This window comes from Sciurus vulgaris (assembly GCF_902686455.1).
Source record: "Sciurus vulgaris genome assembly, chromosome: 2".
In the NCBI taxonomy this organism is placed as follows: Eukaryota; Metazoa; Chordata; class Mammalia; order Rodentia; family Sciuridae; genus Sciurus; species Sciurus vulgaris.
Genome location: NC_136462.1, coordinates 31295406 through 31313932, shown reverse-complemented (window position 1 = coordinate 31313932; position 18527 = coordinate 31295406). Strand labels below are relative to the sequence as shown.

At 44.3% G+C, this 18527-nt stretch overlaps 1 protein-coding gene across 6 annotated transcripts in view; it reads right to left on the bottom strand.

Moving 5' to 3' along the window:
- Positions 1-18527, bottom strand: part of DPF3 (double PHD fingers 3) — a 255087-nt gene that overhangs the window by 52040 nt on the left and 184520 nt on the right. For 5 of the 6 annotated variants that reach the window (XM_079129846.1, XM_079129845.1, XM_079129847.1 and 2 more), the window contains exon 8: positions 4343-4471. In XM_079129846.1, the coding sequence (XP_078985972.1) occupies positions 4343-4471 (129 nt within the window). Of the gene's footprint in view, positions 1-76; positions 1449-4342; positions 4472-18527 lie in introns of all 6 variants that reach the window. The other variant, XR_013762256.1, reaches the window with a different exon arrangement.

Genomic DNA, 18527 nt, shown 5'->3' with positions numbered 1-18527 from the left:
ACCAAACCAAACAAACAAACAAAAAAAAAATATGATGGTGTTGCCCTGGTGGTAAGACAGGTCGGCCAAGACTTACCTTTTGAGTAGGGCCTTGCAGCTGGTCGCTGTTGGGACTGCCAGTGAGGTGAACAGGTCTTCTCCATCCAGCCTTGAGCAAGTGTTGCTTTGGTTTGTTTCAGGAGGTGCTATTGGAAACATAAAACAAAGTGCCCGGCAGGCACTATAAAAAAAAAAAAAAAAAAATAGAAGTAATACAGGAGGCTTGATCATCCAGTGGGCAGTAACTGTTTTAAACAGGGGCAAGGGGAGGGGAGATATACTGTGAGGTATCGTTCTTCCACCAGCCTGGTGGCCTCGGGTCGCTTTGTCACTGCTGAGCCCATGACTTTTGCTTATATTCCATTCCTGCATTTGGAAGTTGCTCTTCGCCAGGAGGAAAGTGAGGAAAAACCAGCAGCAAGGAAACGGCAGCTCTGCTGAACGGAGGAGGAGCGGAGGAGGTGGCTGCTGGTCAGGGCCGGAGCTGGACGGAGGCCAGGTGCCTGGCAGGCCTTCTCTGGGACTGCTGCCATTTTCCCGAAAGCAGAGAGGAGGATGGAAAGGTCGGGGAGGAGACATGGGGAGGGGGTCTGCTGTGGGGAGCCACGGACTCCGTGGGGCGCAGAGAGGTGCAATCCTCTCCCATTGAGCAAACTCTCCCCCCAGTGGCTCGCTTCTAAACAGGATATTACTGAGATGCCTTTGATTTCCCTTCTCTTACTTTCTCAAAAAAAAAAAGTCCGACTCTAATAATAGCTAGCATATATAAATAATAATTTTAATGTTATTGACTCTTTGTTTCCAAACCCAGTGTTCCTCTTTCTCTTCATTTTGCCAATACATATGAAAACCGAGGAAATCAACTCTGCTCATGTCAAAAAGATGCCCTCCCCGCCAAAAGAGAGAACCACCTAACTTCCTATTTCTAGGGTACATAAATAATACAGTGCGATGCCATCTCTCTGATGAACTCTCATTCTGCTCTTTTGTCTTGGTTCTGTTTTGTTTTCAGTAGTTTGTGCTTTTGTTGTACAAACCCAGAACAGAGGGATGGCGAGGGGAAAGGACTCATGGAAGATGGGAGGAAAAAGCAAGGATCAGGGGGAAAACTAAGTCGTCTTTCGTTTAAAAATAAAATATATATCAGAACCGGAACAACGACCAGAGTCAGAGGGGGTGGCTGAGCGCCCAGTCCGCTCCGCAGGCTTAGCAACTGCCCTTTTTATCTGCTGTGGGCGAGCCCCGGCCACTGCGGCGTCCTCGACAGGAGCGAGGCTCTTCCAAATCGTCCTCATCAAAGCCGTGGAAAGTTGAGGTGTCACTTTCTGACGTGGAACCGAATAAGTCCTCCGTGGTGCGTGCTGCGGCCGCTGCCTCCTTCTCCTTCCTGCCTTCTCCTCCCAAATGAGCTGACACGTATGATGAATATATCAGCACATGGGTTAAGCAACAGACAGCATTATTAATATTCTCATTACGTTATTACCATGTTATTCTTAAAAGCAAGATAATAAACCATTGTCACACCAAAAGGGATTAACCGGGTACATCACCTGCTGACGGGGATTTGGGACAAAGCACACACTTCCAGGAAAGAGGATTCCCACCTCCCCGAAAAAGGCATGGTCCCTACCATAAGAGCCACGTCCACCGCTTCTGACAGCGAGAGATGCCAGCGCGACCTCTCCGCGTCCGCACGCACAGACGCGCACGCTCACTCCACCCTGCCCCAGACAAGGATTTTGTTTTCCCCCATGGTTTTTTAAGCCTGGATGGTATTTCTTTGGTGTTCTCGGTTGATGTTTCTTTGAACAATGTTTGTCCGTCACTTTGACAGTCAGCTTTACAAAGGTATTACTGTCAGATAACCCATTCAATGTGGTTAATCCTCTGTCCGCTTTATTTTTATTTTTACCTGCTTCTAATCCCATTCTTTAGGAACCCTTTCAATTCTACCCTTACACCATGGAGTTCATTTGCACTGAAAGCGAAAAGAAGTTGGGGGGAAAAAAAAAGAAGTGGTAGGTAATAAAACAGTTTCTCATTTTCTTTAACCACTGGAAGAAATTTCTGTGATCCATACCCACACTCAGGCACATGAGCGCGTGCGCACGCACACAAACACACACGCCCCCGCCACTGACCATGCCCAAGTCTTTCTTAGTCCAGAAAGTTCAGGCTGTGAACTCTAACTCAGAAGGTGAAAAGTAGGGTAAATCAACCTAATAAAGCACAGTATCCTGAAATCTGCAAAACTCATTTTTAAACTTCTTCACATTGTTCTGGGCCCCAGGACTGCCCCGGATTATGGTGGTAATGTCCCTCTTACAGCGCCAGTTTGAGGCATCCCACTTTCCCCCAGGAAACAGAAATAGTGGGGTAGGCGGGCAGGGAAAGGCAACTCCCGCAGGCTTCATACGTCTCTGGAAGGTCCCTGGGGAGGCTCCAGAGAAGTACTTGCCCACCTGCTTTAACAGGCACGTCCCCGTGGGCTAAGCCGCCTGTGTATTCCCAAGATATCAACTATTTCAGGAACATCAGAGTCAGACCTTGACTAAGTGATCCACCAAAATTAATCCTAGGCAATTGCAATGAGAATATCTAGGCTGGTATAAATGGCCCCCTGAGTCACATAGCAGACAGAACCTGGGAAAGAAAAACTGCATGAAGGTTGTGGAAAGAGAGGCTTGGTATAGATAAAATCAGCTTCCCACTTCTGATGCCCCATGGATCAGATTCAAGTAACCCAATTTTTGTAGGAAAGAAAAGGGAGAAATTATAGCAGTTTGCAATGAGAGCTCTGAACTGCCCTCTCTAACCTGTCCAAACCTATAGCAGTCCATAATATCCTGCTTAGAGCATCACTGCACCAATGACCTTGCTTCTGGCAGTAGAGATTTTGTCTGATTGCTTGCTCCTCCCCCCCCCCCCAAAAAAAAAGAAGCACAGTTGAATTTCGTTCATTTTTTTTTTTTATTTCTTTTTAAGTGTCTAAAAACCAGAATATACTACCACAAGGGTCCTGTCTCCTAAGCTAGCATAAGTATAATAAAAAGTTCAACATATTGCATCATGTTTGGATCATAAATGAATTGACAGAATTGCACAAAAGGGCCACCCTGGCAGGTCTCCTGAGAGTTAAATGTTGAGGGTTGTGTGCAACAGAAACTAAGTCCTTTTTCAATGACTGATTTGTCCTTCAAGGCAATCTTGAGCCCTAAACAACCCTGGCATCGAAATATAAAAGATCTAAAGTGTAGATTTATAGACATAGCAAGGAAGAACTGAGTGGTAAACCAAGATATGGTCATCTCAGTCCTTCCCCTGGGACTGAGAATGGAAACAATACTGGATTAAAAGGCAGTAGGGAAAAATAACTTGCACCCAGCCAAATTGCTTCACCCACTAGTGAGTAGTTGGTAAGACTAAAGATGGTCTGCGATCCTCTTTCCTCTCTGCCTTATTGTCAGTCTAGTTATGATATCATAGGAAAAATAGGTAGCACCAACCAACTATGATAAACCCAAAATAATGCTTTGATTAGAACTAAAAACCAAAATAAGAGCAAAGGCCTGATCTCATTTTAAGAATGAAGGAATAAGACCAAAAATCTTTTCCTGATATTTTAGTCTTTGGTTAGAAATAAAAACAAAACAACAACAACAAAGAAACCAATAACAACAACAAATACAAGTCAACTCCAAATAAACCCCAGGATGCCTGCCTTTTGCCTCCTTGATTTATAAGGGTTTATTTTTTCTATTCCATATGAGAAAATGAGATGAGTGATCAATGGAGGTGATGTGTTTACAGCTACCCAGGAGCCCAGGGATCTCCCACAATTCATAAAGTGACTGCTTTCCCGTGTTCATACATCCATACTCTCCAGGGTCATCCCAGGTATTTCCACAGAACAAATACATCTTTTTATTACATATGCATCATCCAGTCAAGAAAGCATGCTGCCTGGGTCTCCAAGTGTTTCCACTCTACCTTGCTATCATCCACAACACAAAGTAAAGTCATGCAAACTTTACTTTTCCCTTTCCTCATGGAAAAGCCAGACACAAGTCAAAAGTTCCTCTTTTTCCTTCTCTCCAGAACCAGAACGTAACTTTTGGTTCTTAAGACCCAAAGAAGAAAAATTTCAAAATGACCTGAAAACCCCTCTCCACTCAAAATCATCACCAGCATCACTTCTTTGTTGCATTCCCCCACCCCCCACCACCAAAAGATGGCAGAGGAATGGAGGTGGAAGAGTTCCTGATCTATGGGCAACGATGCAGGAAGGGGCCACACTCACCAGAGCGTCCACAGTCTGCACAGGACACCAGCTCTTCAGGCCGCCCGCTCTTCTTGTTCATGTTAGAACCCCCCAAGCAGAAGTCACAGTAGTTATTGGGAATTACTGTCCCATCTGGTCCTTTCTGGGCTGTGGAAACATTTAAAAATTCCAATGTTAGGCTGAGGTGTGTTCCTACTATTCCCTTTTCCTCCCGCAGTGTGGCAGAATCCACTCCAGAAAGATGATGGAGTTTGGAATGTAAAGTTTTATTACAACCCAGTTGTGATACTGGGCTAGGTTTTCTTTTGGATTCTTCTTGGTTCAATAGTACAAAGGCCTGCAAGTCTTCCAGAGTTGAATTTTTGCAATCATTTCCAGTTCTATAGAAACTACCTTGCTCCTCTGGATGAGCAAACCACCCAGAAGGATGGTAAAGGAACTTCTCTTAACCCTGAGCAATCAGTTTTCCAAGTCAAGGCCCCAAACAGCAGATGGAAACCATAAAGACTCATGACTAGAAGAAAAGAAATGGTCAGTGCCTGGGCCTTGCTTTTGAGAAAGATGTTCTTATTTAGGAGAGATTCCTCCTGTCCCTGAAAAGGAAAACAAAGAAACATCGGTGGCTGGTCATTACCAGGAAGCAATTAGAGATGTTCTTGGGGACTTTGAGTAACATCTTGGCAGGTACACAGGTATCTGTTCTTCTTCAGCTTCATCTCCCTGAAGTCCCGACTCATTGATCATAGAAAGCACTCAGGACAAGTTAATCTGCAAACCCCAAATGCCTAGAATCACACTGGACACAGGTTTACCAGGTGCTAAGATCACCCTCACGCCAGGGTTGGGCCAAATGGTGAGTCAGTGAGCATGTGTTTAAGCTTGAGACCTTCACAGTAACTGAGAGTTCTTAAATGAAGGCAAAGAAAAATCTTGGGACATGACCTCAAAAACAAAACTTCATGAGAACCGTACATCTTTGAGAACAGAAATCATCCTCAGTCTCTAGGGACTGGTTGAAAAATCTTGGGCAGGTTCTCTGGATGAGAGAAATGCCTCCATTTTCCTGTTTCTCTCTTCCTATTGTGGGAATTTCTTTATCACATTCACACTCTCTATTTGCAACTAAGAAGAAAAGTCTCTCTTTGTGGGATCAGCCTTAACCACCGGGTATCTTCCCCCTCGGCACCCCCAATGTCTGTTGCTATCTTCATTATTCACTGGCTAGCATTAATCAGAGTCCCATAGGGTATAAATCTGTAAAAGGAAGAAGATATGTGAGCAGAAATACCAGCCAGACAGTAAGTGATAAACGGATTCACCCGCTTTAATATGATTCCCTCTGGCCTTCACTTCGTCCATGCCTCTGCTTTGCCTCCAGGAATAGTAAACTTACCTGGGGAAGGCGGAAGACAAAAGCTAGCAGAATTATATTACAGAGGGTTAATCCATTTATCAGTTGCTATTTGGACTGTTTAATCAGTTTCTAAGTCATTGATTTCCATCTTCGGGAGGCAGACAATTCTCTGCTAGGAAAGTGTTGGTCTTTGAGGGAGGCAGAGGAGCTGGTGGCCTTTTGTGGTCTGCTGAGTACAGGCTTTTCCCTCAGCCACTGGATCTCCAAGACATCCACATGGCATATGAAGTGATTTTGCAAATAATCTCGAAAACCCAGTACATCTGCAAAAATATTACTCTGCCTATAAAATGTGGTTGGCCCAAATCCAGAAGTACCAGCATCCCTTTCTTCCTTCTACTTCAGTTGCCATCTTTCCATTTTTAGAATTCTCTTAAAATCCAAGCATGTCTAGGAAGCAAATAAATTTTTTTTTTCTCATCAAGAAACAGAAATCCATCAAGCGATAAACATAAATTGAGGTAGGGCACATAAAATGTAGGGGCTGGGGGTAAATCAAAGATAAGTTTCATGATTGATATGAACTAGATACAAAATGTACAAATGCCAATCACAACTTAGGTAACTTCCTACAGAAAGGCAGTCAAAGAATCCAATGTATTATCATCTCCCCAAAAAAACTCTCAAAAGGCCCAGTCTCCTTATCTGTCTCTCTTATAGTCTTAAGAACTTCCCATAATGTCTGATTTCCTCCCCATTTACAAAATCTTTAAGCAACCTGAGAATCTGATTGTCTCCAACACATGTGAGTCCCCTGTGGTGTAGGAGGATAAAGAAGTAAAATATAGAGTGTAAGAACTTACAGATAATTCTTTATGGTGTTTGTCATCAACAGATCACTGGTAGAATACCCTACTGAATCAAGAACTCCAATGCTATAAGAAATTTTTTTAAAAAATCAAAAATGACCTAGTACAGCAAAGCAGATAATGATGGAGGAAATGACCCTATATAAAAAGGCCAAAGGAGCTGAATTTAATTTATCTAAAGAGAAGTTTCCAATGAGATGGAGTCAGAGCAAAGTTCCCGTGTGTGTGTGTGTGTGTGTGTGTGTGTGTGTGTGTGTGTGTGTGTTGGTCATACAAAGTGCCTGTCCAAGGGAAGGAGCAGGTGCTAAAATCTCACTCCCTGGCCCTGGTATACGAGGCCAGCAGGGATAAGGTGTGCATTTGGTCTAGTAATGGTCCAGTATAGAAAGTGACAATGAACAGCTATGCTTTATTTTCAAACAAATCCTTTTTGCTTCAGTTCCTACTCTTCTCTTGCAACCGTGAGCTCAAAGCATTCTTCATAGTAAAGTGGCACGGGCCAGACTAATACCGTAAGTTTCTGGTTCTCTTCCATTTTCTGGTGTTTCAGATTGGTTTCGGAGTGAGGCTTCTTCCAAGGAACTCTCTCCCAATTCCCAGCTAGAAATGACCAGTCACACACTGGGGAGGGCATTCTGTTGGTATCACTACTATGACCCTTCTCTTGTTGATTTATGTGCACACCCACCTCATCTCCTCAAGCTAAATGGTCTACTCCTTCAGGTCCAGGACCATGTGTAACTCATTGCTGGAGCATCTACGTGCCTTGCACACTGGAAAGAGTTGCCAGCAATCTGTGGGATGAATGGCTTAGAAGGGGATGGCAGAGATGTAAACAGGTGTCACTGTGATTCCCCTGGGATCTCCTCCTTATGGGGACAGAATACTGTGTTTGCTTTCCCTGTGGCAGAGTTATCTGTCGCTCTGAATATCACTCACTGCCCTTGGTTTATTTCCCAGCTCCTCAAAGAGAAGAACTGGTCTGTGTCCAAATGGATGGGTGGGTCATCTGACCTGGACTAACGGCCAGCTCCCCAAGCACAGGGCCCTAAGGGCTTGGTGTTGCTGGAAGAATAACAATGTACACAATCACACAGGAAAACCTAAGACCATAATTCACTGTCTCTTGAGAAGTGGATGCCAGGTCACACCCACCCAGTCAGCCTCTCTTTTGCTCAATTGCTTACTGAGAAGAAAAAGAAGCAGTTTAGTACACTACAAAACTGAGGTGGAGCTTACACCGGATGCTTTACATACACCATTTCATGGATTCTTACAGAGTCTTTGTAAAGTAGGATTGTTTGACAGATGAGGTAACTAAAATCCAAAGAAACCAAGGTGCTGGCTCCGAGTCAGCCAGTAAGAGAAGAGAAGAGCAGGGTGCAGCCCCGCTTTGTCCGTGTCCCAAGATCCTGGCTCTAACCACACTTCTCTGCCTCCTGGAAAGTCCAGAAGCAAACACTTGCTAGCCATACCCTGCATATCAAGTATTTCATAAATTTCTTTAGAGTCAACTTGATTCACCCCATATGTTATTTACAAAGCCCAAAACCATAAAAATTATTGAGATTGGCCTGATAAAAGCAGGAATTCCTTTTGAACTTAAATTTAATGTCCCTACCACAGTAATCCATCCTGGGTAACCCTGTTTATTGTCATATACCCTGTGAAAATCCTTCTCTAGAGAATTCCAGAGGCTCATGACGGGATGTTTTTAAGACAAGCTCACACCATGGCCAGATTGGCCTATGGCCTGACCCAGCCGTGAGCAATTTCCTGGTACTGTATATGAGATCATTATAAAAAGGATTTTACTATAAATAGGAAGCTCACCCAAACCTTGCAAGCAGGATTTAAATAGAGATTCTGCTTCTGCTTATGGGAAATTGAGTCTCACTTTATAGAATAAGATGACAGGTAGGGCAAAGACCTGAGGTATCTTGATGGCAGTGTCCACAATGATGGATTTAGTTTACTGTTGATAAATGTTCATGGGCTGAGATCATAGAAGAGATATAAACAAACTGTAGAGAAAATAAAGTGGACCTTAAGAGTTTAGGAATTTACCTAAGGGTGGTAACTCTCAAAAAGCTCAAAGGAAAAAAATGGAAATCAGGAGCAAAGTTCATCAAGAAATGCAGAAAAAAATAACAGAAGGCAGGAGGGAGTATTGACTTAACTCGATGCAAAAAAAGAAAAAGAAAAGCCAAGCCTCAAAGAAGAAGCTTGCCACCAGATTCAGGTAAGGGAGAGCAGGCATCCTAAAAGGGCATGAGTGCACGCTGTCAGGGTTTTTAGTTCAATCAGGCTTTGTATCGATGGCAAAAGGCCCTGAATCTTCCATAAAATGATCACACAGACAGTGCTATCTTTCCTGCTTTCAGTCCAATCTCTGCTGCCATTCATGAAAGCAATTAATGGTGGGGACAGTCTGGCCACCAGCAACGGCCCCTCACCTGGGTTCTGCAGAGACCAGAGCTGCATCCCAGGGGTCCTGGGGAAACAGGAAGCAGGCCAGAAGTTGAGGCTCCTCCTTGGCACACACAGAGGCATGGCCTCATATTCTGAGCAGATGCTTGGACTGCCTGCCAGGCTTGGTGTGCACAAGCACGCGGCCATGCTCAGCGTCCACCAGCCAGCTCCAGTATAGCGGCTATTTTTCTGGGGCCTGCTCGGTTGGGGTATGCAGCCTTTGGGGAATTTAGGGGCCGTGAGTAGAGCCTTCCAGAAGGAGATGTGCCTCTCTTCACCCCTCTGAATTGTTCCCCCAACACCTTCCATGGCTGACAGTCCCTGTGTCCCTCCACAGGTCTGACATGTTTCCATGGCAACCGAAATCCTGGGCTCCAGCAGTCTCTGCTCTTGCCACCTGTTATTACTTCATCTCTCAAGTGTAAAGCATCCTCGCCCGGTGCCACTTGGCTGTGCAGAGCGCATCTTTAGAAGATGGAGTAAAGAAAAGGGGAGAGGAAAAGAGTCCACATGGAAAGGCAGCCCCGGGCTGGCCACGTAAGACACACTGGACAGACCAGGCTGGAGAAGGCCGCTTCAGAGACAGGGAGGGTGTAAACCCACGTGCCTTCCCTTCAGAATCAGTGAGCCGGCCTCAGCTGGAGGCCACCGCCACATCCTGCTACCTTCTCCCCAGCCTTAATTGAGGGATGTGGGAGGGGTGGAGAGTCAGGCAGCAGGCTAGGGAAGAGAAGGCAGCTGGGCAGAGACCCGAGCCAGCCCAATGTGGAGCAGAGCCAGGAGAGGGTTAAAAGTGGCGTGATCAAGACTGTGGGGAAGGCTGGACCAGAGGGCAAGCAGCATCAAAGCCTGGATAAATGGCCTTAATTCTCATGCTCTGGCTCACCCTACTCCTTACGTGTTTACTCATATAAATTATCCCTAAGGCCTGACACCTTTTTTCACTGCTTCCCGAGAACTGATGAAAAAATAAATCCCACAGATCCAAGGAATAAAAGTGTTGGGACTCCATTCCGGCTGGTTCTTGGCCATATCCTAGTGATCAGGGCCTGCCCCAGGGCTGCGAGAGAAAGGTGAAGGGCGATTTCCACCCCAAATGTGGAGAAGCAGGGAATCCAGGAGTCCAACAGATGAACACCAGGGTCCACTCACTTCGGACATCAGGAGTCCTCAATGGCAGAGAACGCACTCCTCCTCCTGTGTCATTTGACCACCCAGCACTGAGGACAATGTGAATGTAGGATCGGGATGGGAGGGTGCTGGTGCCGAATCATTCCAGGGACTGAGATTAGTTGCTGAGGAAGGCCGAGGCCTGATTTCATAAGTCTTCCAAGTTTATGGATGAGACTGATAAATTGCCACACGCTGTATTGTCAAGGACAGCGTGAGACAAAACGAGTTGAAATGGCAGCATATGCCACGGGAAAGCTAGAAATGAGTGAGAGGACCTGGCTGCACTCAGGGAAGGGTCCCCTAGGCCCGGTTGTTTGAGTTCATGCCTATCTAAAGGCAAGAGAATATGCTAGATGGTAACTTAAGTTCCCTCTCAGGTCTGTTATTTGAAGACTACAACAGGGTAAAAGAAAAAGCAGAAAAGCAAAATTTTCCAAACCCAAAGGAACTCTGCCTTTCATTGTCACTTTATGTTAGTGTTGGAGTCTCTCCCTGATTAGCTATGAGCTCCCTGAGGACAGGAGCCATGTCCTTCCTTTATCTCCTTGTCCCTGGCACCCAGCACATGGATTGGCACAGAGTTAGGACTAAATGTTTAATGAAAGGATGAACAAATCTTCCCAGATGGGTTTTAAGAAAACAAACAAACAAAACTGGTCAAGCAAAGGGAAGTAAAAGACTAAGAACTGAGTGAATGTAAAATTCCCTCACTCCAGAGTGACCCCACCATCCTGCAACACAAGAGCCCAGCCCTTTCATATGAGGAACAGAGTCAGGTGGAGCAATGGCCCCATCAGAGTGAAGAAAGCTGTGGTGTGGAAGAGCTTGGGTCTCCCCCAAGGAGGCATTTCTTGGTAAACCAGAACAGAAGGAATTCAGACTTCCAGACTCAGTGGCCCCAGAGTCTTGGGGCAGTGGTAGCCAGTGAGAAGGTAGGCCCCATCTTGCTATGTGTCTTGCTATGGTGTCAGTTCTCCCCTCCCCATGTCTGCCTCCTTTTCCTCCATGTTTATCAAATAAACTCACACCTTTGGATACAAACCTTGTATTCACTCCTAAAAACTCTGCTGTAAAAACAGGCAACACACATCTGCTCACATTGATGTCTCCATCTGGATGAACATACAGATTGAATATTTCTAATCCAAAAATCCAATATCTGAATTTCTCCAAAATCTGAAACTTTTTGAGCACTGATGTAATGCCACCCACACCTGACCTCATGTGACATGTCACATTCAAAATATAGGCCCACTAAAATACTGTCTAAAGTAACTGTCGAGCTAGGTGTATAAGAAACAAATAAATTTCATGTTTGGACTTGGATCCCATCCCTCATATGCAAATATTCCAAAAAAAAAAAAAAAAAAAAAAAAAGGTCAAAATCCATAACACTTCTGGTCCAAGCATTTCCAATAAGGGATGCTCAACCTGTATCTGGTTAGAGTTGCAATTTGCAGTTGGACAAAATGTTGCAACAGTTTTCCAGGAGTTTGAACACCACGCCACCAATTCTGGGGCCAGAGAGACTACAGTTAAGTTCTTTGTGTTCCAGCCTTGGGTAGCAACCTCAGTCTTTCATTGATGCTTCAGAAAAGACCAAGTAAAAGCTCACAAATGTGGGTCATGACCTGGAGCAGCAACTTGGGACTGCCACCCAATGAGTCCATTGAAGGAGAAAATATTAATTCAAGAATAAGTGTATCAACAGGGTTCTGAACAAAGTGGTCTCATTTCCCTTCAAGGATTTCAGGGCATCTCGGTGTGTCAGTCTTCTGAAGTTGTCAGGACATCATTACTACAATGATTTAGATTCAGAAGTCACCACCTGTTTTGCCTGACCCTGCATCTCTCCAGCTCTCCTCACCAACCCCTCCAAAACTCAGTTCACAAATGTACCCACATTTTCTGGGACCTTCAGACAGAAAGTGTATTTAAGAAAAGAAAAAGGCTGAGTCTGTCATGCTGAACACCTGAAGGTTAGGAAAGGGTCAAGAACTCATGGGACTGAGGGGCAGCACAGCCCAGGGATGAGGGCCCAGGCAGAGGGCCACATCCAAAGGGCAGGCCAGGCAGCAGGTGCTGGGAACCAGAAAGGTTTGTCCTACATCAGACAGAGACTGAGAAAAGTTGATCTCATAGAAGGTTGAGGAGGGGCTGGGAAGGGGAGAAACGGGAAGAGGTGGATTGACAGGTACCAAGTTACAGTTAGATGGGAGAAATAGGTTCTAGTGTGTTATTTGCATGTAGCATGACCATAGATAACAAAAATGTATTGTGCATTTCAAGAAAATCTTGTAAAAAGGGTTTTTAATAATCTCACCACAAAGAAATGATAACTGTTTGAGGAGACAGATATGCCTACCCTGATGTGTATGTTATGCAATATATACATATATCAAAACATTATGAATCTGTACAATTACTGTGTCAATTTTTTAAAATAAAAACATTTAAAAAAAAAAAGAATGAAAACTGAGTCTGCCTCCTGACATGTAACAGTACAGCCTGAATCCTGGCCAGTTACCTGATTCAGTGCATCCCAAAGAAAAAAGAAGAAGAAGAAATAGATTGGACATCAGTCTTCAAATTTCTCTAAGGTAGTGGTTCACCTGGAAAGTTGTTAAGAATGCAAATTCAAGGCCCACTTCAGACCTACAGAATCAGAAGCTCTGAGAGTGGACCCAGGAGTCTGTTGTAACAAACCCTCCTAGTGAGTCTGATGTGCCCTCAGAGCTTGAGAACCAGTGTGTTAATCAGGTTTCCACTGCTGTAACAAATAATCAACTTAAGAGGAAACAATCAACTTAAAAAGACGAAAGGTTTATATTGGTTCATGTTTCAGAGGTTCCAGTCCATGATTAGCTGGCCCTATTACTTTGGGACTGTGGTGACACAGTACCTCATGGCAGGAATGGTTGGCAGAGGAAAGCTGTTCACCTCATGGTGATCAAGTATAAAAGAAAGGAAGAGGATGGGGGGGCTCCAATATCCCCTTCAAGGGCACACTGACCTAAATTCCTTCCATTAGATCTCACCTCCTAAAGTTTTATCACATCCCAACCATACTTTGAGCTGGGGACAAAGTGTTCAACATGTGGGCCTTTGAGGGACATCTAAGATCTAAACTATAACTCATGACTCTAACAGGACATGTGACTGTCAAGTCACCTCATATCCCTCATGTTTTCTGTTGGTGCTGTGCTTTATATGAATTAAATTATTTCATCTTTGCCATAACCTAAGAGATAGATGCCATTCATCTTTGAATTGTGTATAGGTGACCCTCTAGGTACAAGGAGCCTGAGCAATCAGTCTAAGGTCTAATATTAGTAAGTGGCAATCTGGGCTCTGAACCCAGGCAGTGTGCTGCTTAGCCAGCCCACTGGATGCTACCTTACTATGAGCACACGCAACCACATACCTGAGAGAAGTCAGGTCCAAGAAGTTGGCGGGGCCTAAGAACACAGGATCTTATAGGCCAAGACTTTCCAATTTTTGCTGTGCAAATCACTTAGGGATCTCACTAAAATTCAAATTGAAATTAATACATCAGAGGTAGGCGTTGAGATTCCACATCTTACAAGCTCCCAGTAAGTCAGCCAAGCACTCAGGTTTGCCTGTGACCAAGAAGTTCTCGGGGCAAGACTTTCAGCACTCTACTAGGCAAACCTGACCAAGCTGGTCACCTGGATCCCAGGTGATGCTGATATTGCTGACTACGACCTGAGAAGCAAAAATGCAGGCCTTCACAGTGAGGAGTGTGGGGTATACCCATGTGATAAAAGCATTGTGAACACAGGTGTCCTATGACCTATTTTATACCTTTAAAAAGACCACTTCAGCTTCTCCATGGAGAACAGACTATAAGAGGCAGAATAGAGGCATGAAGGCCAATCAGAGGTGGTAGTAACCCAGGCAGAAACCAGGAGACAGAGAGAGGGAGATAGACCTTTAGTCTATTTAGGAAGGGGTGCTGATGCGGGCAATAAAGGAAAACAAAGAGCCAAGAATGAATCCTAAGACTTTCACTTCAGGCATAAAAAAGCATTATTTAAAAAAAAAAAATAACAAAAGACAAGCAAGTTTATAAAAGAGAGGAGAGCTAGGAAAGATGAGACTGAGAATGAGAGAAAGATGCAGGAAAATTATCGAATAAAGTAATGTATAATTTTTTTCTATAGTAAAATTGATTTGCCAATTAAAATCTCAATAAGAATTTGTAAGGCTGGGGATGGGTCCATATAAACCTTCGCAAACAGCAAAAGTTAGTAAAGAATTTCATTATGGTTTAGATAGGAGTTATCCCCCTAAAGCTCATGTGAGACAATGCAAGAAAGTTTATAGGTGATATGGATTATGGGTTTTAACCTAACAGTGCATTAATCAATCCCCTGATAAGGATTAACTGGGTGATAACTGTAGGCAGGGAGGGTGTTAGTTGGGGCAGGAGGGTCATTGGGGTTGTGCCTTTGTGGTGTACTTTGTCCTGTTGAACAGAACTCTCTCACTCTCTCTCCTTCCTGGTGCCATGTCCTGAGCTGCTTTCCTCCACCACATTCTTCTCCCACTATGTTCTGCCTCACCTCAGGCCCTAAAGAATGGAGTCGACCATCTATGGACTGAACCTCTGAAACCATGACCCCAAAATAAACTTTTCCTCCTCTAATAGTTCTTGTCAGGTATTTTAGTCACCACAGTGAAAAAGCTAACTAAAACAAATTTTGAAGGGTAAATGCACCTGCTATCTGTTGAAGTGTATCCCCACATCCCCAAAATTTGTATGTTGAAGTCCTAAGCCCCAATGTGATATTATTTGAAATGAGACCTTTGGGCAGGAATTAGGTCTGGTGAAGTCACGAGGGTGGGGCCACCACGATGGGATTAGTGTCCTCATGAGTCACCAGTGAGCTTGCTTCTCTTTCTCTCCACCCACACACACTGAATAAAGGCTATATAAGGACACAGTAAGGTGGCTGCCTACAACCCAAGGGAAGAGCCCTTACTAGCCACCAACTCTGCTGGCACTTTGATCTTGGACTTCCACCTCCAGAACTGTAAGAAACAAATTTCTTTTATTTAAGCCACCCATCCTGGAATTTTGTTACAGCAGCCCCAAGCTAAATGCCTGTTAACACATTCATCTTTTTTTGAAAAGTCACTATGTAATATGATGCACTTGACAGTTGGCTGATAGACAAAAATTAAGGGACATCAGTATGAAAAAGATCCAAGCCTAGACCTAGGACAGACCGATAGAGTCCAGTGGGGTCCAACTCAAGCCCATTCACATCTCAGCTTCCCTCTGCACTGTGTAACTCAGGACAAATTACTCAAACTTCTCTAAGCCTCAGTTTCCTCATCAGTAAAATGAAAACAATAGCACATGCTCATGGACTTGGGAACATTACATAAGATGTGTGAAAAGTGCCCAGCACCTAGTAGGTGTTCCATTGTGTCTTTCCCTCTTTTCTCTCCTATATGCAATATACTTGTACGTCTGATAGAGCAGGAAAAAGTCAGTGGCCAAGTAAATAAGCTTTCCCAAGAAAGGGCACGTAGCTTATGAATCCACATTCAGGCCCCATGACCGTGGGTACATCACCTGGTCTTTGTGCACCTTGGTCTCCTCTAGGAGACACAGCAATGCTAAAAAGGTCACTGTGAGGAACAAATGAGAGAAATATGGCATGCTTAGTGCAGTATCTGACACATTCTAGAAATGTTGGATTATTATTGGTATTATTGCCATCACCATTGCTGCTCCATAGGCAGAACTCTTTAATCCTGAATATTTTAGGTAATTAAATGAAATCAAAGTGGCATAGAGAAAACCAAGAGACATGTGGGTACTGACTGGGGAAATGGCATGGTAAATAAGGGAGAGCTGCACTTGCCAGACTCTGCCCCACAGCTGGTTTATGTGTCCCCATCTTACTTCCCCATTACCCCTGAAGTCCTCCAAGGATAATGACCACATGTTATGTCTTCTTGAAGGCTCAATGACACTCAGTCCCACACTAGGCATAGATATAGCAAGTGCTCAATAAATGCTCAGAATTAGCCTTTACAGAAGGACCATTGTCCCACATCTAAGACTTAGAAAAGGATGTGCTGGGACCAGGTCAGGTTCTGACCATTAACACCTGATGCCAATGAGTCCTCAGGTACAGTTAACTTCAGAGTGATAAGAAAAGTACCTTCATGTTGCCTCAGGGGGAGCCCCTGACTCATTAGCCATCTGTGTGGTCAACTACACGCTATGTGAGTCTAAATGGGACAGAGATGGCATATCAACACTCAAAATGTGTAGGCATGTGCCAACCCCCATTTGTCTCAGGACAACCTCATGAGGTCATAAGATTATTATCTCCCTTTTACAGAAGAAGCAACTAAGAAGCAGAGACGTTTAAGTAACGACCCACATTTCCACAGCTAGAACCTGGTAGGGCAGTAGAGTCATGAGTTACCCTGGACTGAACAATCCCAAAGTCATTCTCTGAGCTCTAAGTCAAGGGTGTGGATGATGGTCAGCGGGGAGGGGGCAAGAAAATTGCCTCCAAGTACTGTGTATCTCCAAGGACCAGAGCAATGCCTCAGGTTCTTTACCAGGTAATCTGTAAACTATTTAGTTAAATAATAACTCATGTAAAGAACATCTGTTGCTAGTGTCCAGATTTGCTCTTTGAGAGGCCAGAAGCAACTCACTTCTCCAAAAAGAGCCCTGAATCTGAATTTTCCTCTCTCCCCAGGACCAAGGCTGACTTACTGGTGTCCAGGCTGGGTAAGTGGTTGGCTGAATGGCCTCGTGACTTTTAAGAGTGATCTAAGTTTCTCAAACATGTTTCAAAGATAATTGTCACTCTATCTAAAAGTACACTAGTTGCCCTGGACTGTATGTTAGAGGACAAGAGATGTCAGAAGACTAACATCTGTTAGATCCTCCCCATCAGTGTGACAATGACATCATATGCTGCTTTTAGATAATTTTTACATTATCAGACTAATTTTCAGATTATCTAATCAGCAGACATTACCCTTAATCAATTCGGTTCTCCCCTTTCAGTTCTGCAGAATACAAAGAGGCCCAAAGGCTGGGCCTCTTTTTATTCTCTCTCTCAAGAGCAATAGGAAGCCTAACTTTGTACCAGGCAAACCGCCACTACACAGAAGGCTGAACGAAACCTCCAGGGACCCAGGACGACTCCCGCCTTCAATTCCATCCACCTGAAAAATAAGCTTGAGATAAATTTTATAGAACCATGTTTTCAAAACAACTTCCCTTTTAGGAGCTCCTAGTATGTTATTGAGAAGCATGATATATTTATTTATGCTATTAAATAAAAGAGATACATCACTTAAGAATTAATAAGATTCTAAATGGGTTTCTTTATAAATCATTTGTTCTTGCCTTCTAGTAATGGCTATTATGTCTCCCCATTTCCTATAGTAAAGATTATACAACATGGCATGGAAGATGTCTTTTGACTGTGGCTCCACCTACAATTCCATCTTTCCTCCACATCCCCTAAATTCAGCACTAGCATCAGACCCAACTACTACCAACTGTCTGAACATACGGTGCTATTTCATACCTCCCTGACTTCTACAAACAGCTCCCTCCTGAGACCCAGGAAACTCTCTCTCTCCTAAAAATCCCTCCTTGTTCTCAAAGGGCTAATTTGAATGTCACCTCCTCAGTGAAGCCTGTGCAAATCTTCCAGTGCAGTGGGTTTTGCTGCACCACAGCATGCTGGTCCCCTCTCTTGGAGTCTCTGTTTCAAAAGGCTGATGGGCCCTGAGAGTCTGCATTTCCAATGAGTCCCCCAGAAGATGCTGAGGTCACACTCAGCACCAGAGACAGAGCGAGGATGCACCCTTGAGCCCTTAGCACTTTCACCCTTCCGTACACACCTCTTTACACACTTCTGCTCGACAGTGTGAGCTCCTCCAGAGTGAAGCCAAGTCTTACTCATGGTGTATTTCCCAGGTCCAATATGTAGTCAGTATTCAATGCATGGTTAGCAAACCATGGATGGGTGCATGCATGGATGGACAGACAGATGGGTGGCATGGGCTTTATTGACACAATCGTTTCACTTGGTAAATGCCCAATCCCACCCCAAAATATATCTTGAAAACATCATCTATAATAGATGATCACTGTGTGGAGAAAATAAAAAGAAATTCAAGGAGAGTTCTGACATGGCGAGCCAGTGAGTTGGGGTGTTGAATCTAGCCCCGTTCGCTGCAGTCTCACCTACGAGTCATGCAGGTGCTTCACAGTGGCACCCCATGCCACCCATCTGCATGCGTGTGTAACTACATACAGGTC